Source organism: Babylonia areolata, chromosome 27 (genome assembly GCF_041734735.1).
Source record: "Babylonia areolata isolate BAREFJ2019XMU chromosome 27, ASM4173473v1, whole genome shotgun sequence".
Classification (NCBI taxonomy): Eukaryota; Metazoa; Mollusca; class Gastropoda; order Neogastropoda; family Buccinidae; genus Babylonia; species Babylonia areolata.
Genome location: NC_134902.1, coordinates 21,866,682 through 21,874,181, shown reverse-complemented (window position 1 = coordinate 21,874,181; position 7,500 = coordinate 21,866,682). Strand labels below are relative to the sequence as shown.

At 51.0% G+C, this 7,500-nt stretch overlaps 1 protein-coding gene across 5 annotated transcripts in view; it reads right to left on the bottom strand.

Moving 5' to 3' along the window:
- Positions 1-2,569: 2,569 nt before the first annotated feature.
- The window catches only part of LOC143301418 (uncharacterized), a 23,150-nt gene continuing 18,219 nt past the window's right edge, over positions 2,570-7,500 (bottom strand). For 4 of the 5 annotated variants that reach the window (XM_076615697.1, XM_076615696.1, XM_076615695.1 and 1 more), the window contains 3 exons: positions 6,568-6,685; positions 4,607-4,680; positions 2,570-3,433 (listed from right to left, as the gene is read on the bottom strand). In XM_076615697.1, coding sequence (XP_076471812.1) covers positions 2,763-3,433; positions 4,607-4,680; positions 6,568-6,685 — 863 coding nt within the window. In that variant the 3' untranslated portion in view covers positions 2,570-2,762. The remainder of the gene's footprint in view (positions 3,434-4,606; positions 4,681-6,567; positions 6,686-7,500) is intronic. The other variant, XM_076615693.1, reaches the window with a different exon arrangement.

Genomic DNA, 7,500 nt, shown 5'->3' with positions numbered 1-7,500 from the left:
TGTAAATGGTTATCTACAAAACAAAGTATGCAAACATTTGTATTGTTCTCGTGGATATAAAGAGAAAGAAAAAAAATCAGAAAAATCCTGTACATATTGCCAAATCCTCTCTCTCTCTCTCTCTCACACACACACACACGAACGCGCGTTCGCCGGATGGATGCATGCATAGACATGCAATTCAAATGCACCATTGCGGAAACGTTAAGCTGTGGAACAATGCAGATACAATATGTATATAATCCCTGGAATCAAATCTTTAAAGACAGCATGTTATAACCAAGTGAAATCAAGCAGCCAGTTAATCTGTTCATTTCACTTTGCGCTGCGTGCGGAAGAGCATGTCACACACACACACACACACACACACACACACACACACACAGATTTTTTTCCACACCCGATCAAAAAACATTTTTTCTATAATATCCTTGACCACACTTAGCGAGTACTTAAAAAAAAAAAAAATAATAATAATAATTAAAAAAAGCCACATTAATCGATTTGATCCGTAACACGCGGTTGCTTCCCTTAGACCAAGTCCAAGTCCTTTTTTTTTTCTTTTTTTTATCATTTTATTAGTATTACTATTATTATTACTACTACCTTTTTCTATATTATAATTATTATTCATTTATGTATTTATTTATGTAAGCTTATCTATTATTTATTCCCCCGGTTGTTGTTTTTTTTGTTTTTGTTTTTTCTCAAGGCCTGACGAAGCGCGTTGGGTTACGCTGCTGGTCAGGCATCTGCTTGGCAGATGTGGTGTAGCGTATATGGTTTGTCCGAACGCAGTGACGCCTCCTTGAGCAACTGAAACGGACCAAGTCACGGAACATTTCCTAACCTCAGCGGGCGCCGTTCTCTTTCGTTTTCTCAGTCACTTGTGTCTCCTCACTCGTACCGGTGTACCGGGGGTAAGATCTGGCCAGGGTAAGATCTACTGGCCTGTTACACCGGTGCTTCTAGCTTGTTGGCTTTATCCAATGTTCGTCGAAGTTTTTGCAAGGGCACTACAGGGCGTGCTTTTGATGACGTGACGTTGTGTGCGTTCTGTGTGCATGACGTATGACCTTTGACAGTGCACTCAGCTGTTGTGGGGCTGCGTCTACAGGTACTGCTACTGCGGTGCAGCTGCACTGATCGGGGTACAGAATGTTAAATGCAGTGCGATTGTGGTCAGACTGGTGTTTGGAATGTTGTTTTGAAAGGTTTCGCACCGTTTTGTGTGTGTGTGTGTGTGCGTGCGCGTGCGTGTGCGTGTGCGTGTGCGTGTGCGTGTGCGTGTGCGTGGTTGTTGTTGTTGTTGTTGTTGTTGTTGTTGTTGTTGTTTTTAACAATAACAACATTGGTTCGTGTGTACTTCATCGAACATCATAGCGTAGCAATGGTCACCATTGCACACTAGACCCTCCATCTCTGTCCCTGTCGTGTCACAGTCATGTCAAACCCCTCTCCCATCTCTGTCCGTGTCACACCCCTCTCCCTCTCCCATCTATGTACATCACACACCCCTTCTCCCATCTCCGTCACGTCACACCCCTCTCCCTCTCCCTCTCCCATCTCTGTCTTGTTACACCCCTCTCCCATCTCTGTCACGTCACGCCACTCTCCCTCTCCCATGTCTGTCTTGTCACACCCTCTCCCATCTCTGTCCATGTCACATCCCTCTCCCTCTCCCATCTGCCATGTCACACCCCTCTCCCTCTCCCATCTCTGTCCATGTCACACCCCTCTCCCATCTCTGTCCATGTCACACCCCTCTCCCTCTCCCATCTCTGTCCATGTCACACCCCTCCCCATCTCTGTGCATGTCACACCCCTCTCCTCCTCCCATCTCTGTGCATGTCACACCCCTCTCCCTCTCCCATTTCTGTCATGTCACACCCCTCTCCCTCTCCCACCTCTGTCCATGTCACACCCCTCTCCCTCCCTCATCTCTGTCATGTCACACCCCTCTCCCATCTCTGTCATGTCACACTCCTCCCCCTCTCCCATCTCTGTCATGTCACACCCCTCCCTCATCTCTGTCATGTCACACCCCTCTCCCATCTCTGTCATGCCACACTCCTCCCCCTCTCCCATCTCTGTCATGTCACACCCCTCTCCCATCTCTGTCATGTCACACCCCTCCCTCATCTCTGTCATGTCACACCCCTCTCCCATCTCTGTCATGTCACACTCCTCCCCCTTCTCCCATCTCTGTCATGTCACACCCCTCTCCCATCTCTGTCATGCCACACCCCTCTCCCATCTCTGTCATGCCACACCCCTCTCCCTCCCCCAGCTCTGTCCATGTCATACCCCATCCCATCTCTGTCATGTCACACCCCTCTCCCATCTCTGTCATGTCACACCCCTCTCCCATCTCTGTCATGTCATACCCCCCCACCCTCTCCCATCTCTGTCATGTCACACCCCTCTCCCATCTGTGTCATGTCACACTCCCCCCCCTCTCCCATCTCTGTCATGTCACACCCCTCTCCCATCTCTGTCATGTCACACCCCTCTCCCATCTCTGTCATGTCACATCCCTCTCCCTCCCCCATCTCTGTCCATGTCACACCCCTCTCCCATCTCTGTCATGTCACACCCCTCTCCCATCTCTGTCATGTCACACCCCCTCTCCCTCTCCCATCATTGTCCGTGTCACGTCCCTCTCCCTCCATCTCTCCTGTAACGTCCAGCATGCACGTCCATCTTACAAACGTCATCCCCGTCGACGTCATCACCATTATCATCATCACCCAATGACCTAATCATCTCTTCATCACGTCTTCAACGATTTCGTAATCAATGGTTCCGACTTTAGCACAAGTCGTGGCGCCGTCATCAACGCGGTTTCTGGCAACTGCTGTAGCCACGGCTTGAAGTTGAGGGGGGCAGTTGTCATAGGTGGCCTGGGGAACGCTATCGGTGATTTCGTAGGCGTCTTCGTCGTCGGGCGTTGCAGCAGGTGCTCGGCCCAGAGTGGACTGTTGTGGCGGCCGCGTTCCGCTGACATGGTCGTAAGTGTTGCCTGGAGCTGCTGTTCCTGTAGCTGCTGTAGCGGGCGCTCCGCTGGTGCGGTCGTAGTTGTCTTCCGAAACTACGCGATGATCGTAGAGGTGGTGGTGGTGGCTGTGGCTGTGGTTGTCGCCGACTGTGGCTTGCAGTGGTGGTGGTGGTGGAGGTCGTCGCTCGCTGTCGGTGTGGTCGTAGACGTTGCCCTGGGAGGTGGTGAGGAGAGGCGACGACGGGTGGTGGGGGTTTGGTGGAGGGGGAGAGCAGCTGTTGTTGGGGTTTTCGTAGTTGTCGTTTGGCGGTGGTGGTGGTGGTGGTGGAGTGGCGGTGGGCGCGGGGGGGAGGTCTGCTAGGTCGTAGTGGTGATCTTCATCGGTGTCGTTTTCTGCCGCTGGGTTGTTTCCTCTGGTTGTCGTCCTGTTGTTACCTGTTGGGAATTGCAGTTGCGGTTGTTGTTGTTGTTGTTGGTTTTTTTAACTTGTGCGCGAGTGCGTGCAGACATACACAGACACACACACACGCGCGCGAAAACACACACACACACACACACACACACACACACACACACACACACACACACACACACACGCGAAAACACACACACACACGAACACACACACACACGAACACACACACATACACACACACAGAGAGAGAGAGAGAGAGAGAGAGAGAGAGAGAGAGTGATGCAACGTGTACAGTGTAGCTGTGACCCAGTGACAAAACTCCCTGACTTGAGATGCGATCATCTAATTTTCAGCACGGCCCCGTGATATTAACCCCTCTTTATTCTGCATGTGCGCGTACACACATACATACATCACATTACACAAAAAAGCACGCATTCACACGCACATACACATTCACACATACGCTCACATACCAACAGGCAACCCAACTGTTCACACATGAGCACAAACATAAGACACATAAGCACACGCGCTTGCGTTCACTCACAGACACACACACACACACAACCCTGCAGGCGTGCACATGAATACTTCTGAAATAGTCATGCAGAATCATGCGTTGTGTGTGTGTCATGGCGCGCGCGCGCGTGTGTGTATGTGTGTATGTGTGTGTGTGTGTGTGTGTGTGTGTGTGTGTGTGTGTGTCTAATTATTGTGTGTGTGTTTGTGTGTGTGTTTGTGTGTGTATGTATGTATGAGTATATTACGTATTATCATCACTGTATGTGTGTATTATGTATGTATGCACGTGTGTATTTGCTTCTCTATTTGCTCTCTCTCTCCCCTCTCTCTCTCTCTCTCTCTCCCTAGCTTTCTCTCTCTCTGTCTGTCTCTCTCCCCTCTCTCACTCTCCCCCCCTCTCTCTCTCTCTATCCCCCCTCTCTCTCTGTGACTATTCCTGTCTCTGTGTCTCTGTCCCTATCTCTTTCTGTCTGTCTGTTTTTGTCTTTTTTTTTGTCTCTCTGTGTCTGTGTCTGTCTCTTACTTATTCTACCTCCCAACACACACACTGTGTGTGTGTGTGTGTGTGTGTGTGTGTGTGTGTGTGTGTCTGTGTGTGTCTGTGTGTGCGTGCGTGCGTGCGTGCGTGTGTCTCGTGCGCGCGCGGACTATCAGATGCACGTTCTTACCTGTTATTATTTCAGGGTCCTGCATGTAGATACAGTTCATCGCGACTCCAGTCGAGCGCTGGTTAGTTGATCTTCTGCAAAAGTATACACACGGCAGCGTGGGAGAGGGGTGTGACATGGACAGAGATGGGAGAGGGGTGTGTGACATGGACAGAGATGGGAGAGGGGTGTGACATGGACAGAGATGGGAGAGGGGTGTGACATGGACAGAGATCGGAGAGGGAGAGGGGTGTGACATGGACAGAGATGGGAGAGGGGTGTGACATGGACAGAGATGGGAGAGGGGTGTGACATGGACAGAGATGGGAGAGGGGTGTGACATGGACAGAGATGGGAGAGGGAGAGGGGTGTGACATGGACAGAGATGGGAGAGGGAGAGGGGTGTGACATGGACAGAGATGGAAGAGTGGTGAGACGTGACAGAGATGGAGGGAGAGGGGTGTGACGTGGACAGAGATGGAGGGAGAGGGGTGTGACGTGGACAGAGATGGGGGAGAGGGGTGTGACATGGACAGAGATGGGAGAGGGGTGTGACATGGACAGAGATGGGAGAGGGGTGTGACATGTACAGAGATTGGAGGGGTGTGTGACATAGACAGAGATGGGAGAGGGGTGTGACATGGACAGAGATGGGAGAGGGGTGTGACATGATAGAAATGGGAGAGGGAGGGGTGTGTGACATGGATGGACAGAGATGGGAGAGGGAGAGGGATGTGACATGGACAGAGATGGGAGAGGGATGTGACATGGACAGAGATGGGAGAGGGATGTGACATGACAGAGATGTGAGAGGGAGAGGGGTGTGACATGGGCAGAGATGGGAGAGGGAGAGGGATGTGACATGGACAGAGATGGGAGAGGGATGTGACATGGACAGAGATGGGAGAGGGGTGTGACGTGGACAGAGATGGGAGAGGGGTGTGACGTGGACAGTTTCAGTTTCAGTTTCAGTAGCTCAAGGAGGCGTCACTGCGTTCGGACAAACCATATACGCTACACCACATCTGCCAAGCAGATGCCTGACCAGCAGCGTAACCCAACGCGCTTAGTCAGGCCTTGAGAGAAAAAAACCAAAACAAAACGGGGGAATAAATAACACGACGTGGACAGAGATGGGAGAGGGAGAGGGGTGTGACATGGACAGAGATGGGAGAGGGGTGTGACATTGACAGAGATGGGAGAGGGGTGTGACATGGGCAGAGATGGGAGAGGGAGAAGGGTGTGACATGGACAGAGATGGGAGAGGGGTGTGACATGACAGAAATGGGAGAGGGAGGGGTGTGTGACATGGACAGAGATGGGAGAGGGGTGTGACGTGGACAGAGATGGGAGAGGGGCGTGACATGGACAGAGATGGGAGGGGTTGTGACATGTACAGAGATGGGAGGGGTGTGTGACATGGACAGAGATGGGAGAGGGTGTGACATGGACAGAGATGGGAGAGGGAGAGGGATGTAACATGGACAGAGATGGGAGGGTGGGGGGGGGGAGTCGATGGACAGCGTGCTTCATATGAAGGAAATGTTTGTTGTTTACGTTTGATATGCAAATTCATTCATAGATCACAGCCCATCAGAACGTATTATGAAAGTACATCCTTGCTAAGTATTCCCAAACACTAAATGGACTCCTTTCATCATCCAAACATAGAGATAACATAGTGTGCAAACCTGTGGGGCACGCACCAAAGTATGCGTTTGTCTGGCACTTGCCCATTCGGAGGGAGAGTAGGAGGATATGGAAAACAGATATCGTTTGAAAAGGAAACACACACACACACACACACACACACACACACACACACACACACACACACACACACACACACACACACACACGTACACACACACGCGCGCGCGCGCGCACGCACACACGACGATGAAACGACGGAACGACAAATATGTTTTGAAACGAACAATTTTTTTTAAGTGATTTTCCAGAAAAAGTCAGGAAGTTCGTACTTATCGTTTCCATCTCTCCGTCGCCGACGTCTAGCGACGATGAAGATGAGAAGGAGAACGGCGATGACAGTCACTGTGACGGCGATGATGATGCCTGCCAGTGGCCCGGCATCCAGACCTGCAGGATACAGAACAGGCCGCTTTATTTTCTGCTTTTTTTTTTAAAAAAAATTTTTAATCTTTTTTATCTGCACCGTTTCAGTGGCATTACTCCCACACCGCCCATTTAGATTCCCCCATACACGACCACACCCGGGTTCGTCCGTCACAGTTCCAGTGCCGGCAGTCCGCAGGGAACCATCGATATTAGGTCGCCAGGAGGCCACACACCAGAGGAGACCCTGCACTGCTGCTGAGTCACTTCGGTGGTATTCAGTGGTGCCTGTTCTGATTTAACGTACTTAGGAAATCACTTACTAAGCCCCCTACTAACGACAATAATGGCTTAGTCGCGGAGCCAGACTGAGTGAGCGTCTCTCCCAGAGTGGAGATCGCCACCATGTCCCTCAAACAACAGCACCCCCCCCCACCCCCACCCCCCCCACCCCCCCCACCCCCACCCCCCACCCCCACCCCCATCAATCTGCCGACACTGAAGACATTGACAGGACTCACCCCAAGCACGGAAGTGGAGGGGTATCGAAACTGAGGTAATCATTTTCTGCTTCTTGTTCCTCCTCCTGTCCTACTCCTCCTCCTTTTCTTCTTACTTTTCTCCTGCTTTCGTGCGCTGTCAGCCCTGAGTTCATTCAGCATGTACCAGTGGGCTTTTACATGTTGTTGTTGTTGTTTGTATTTGTATTTCTTTTTATCACAACAGATTTCTCTGCGTGAAATTCGGGCTGCTCTCCCCAGGGAGAGCGCGTCGCTACACAACAGTGCCACCCTTTTTTTTCTTTTTTTTTTCCTGCGTGCAGTTTTATTTGTATTTCC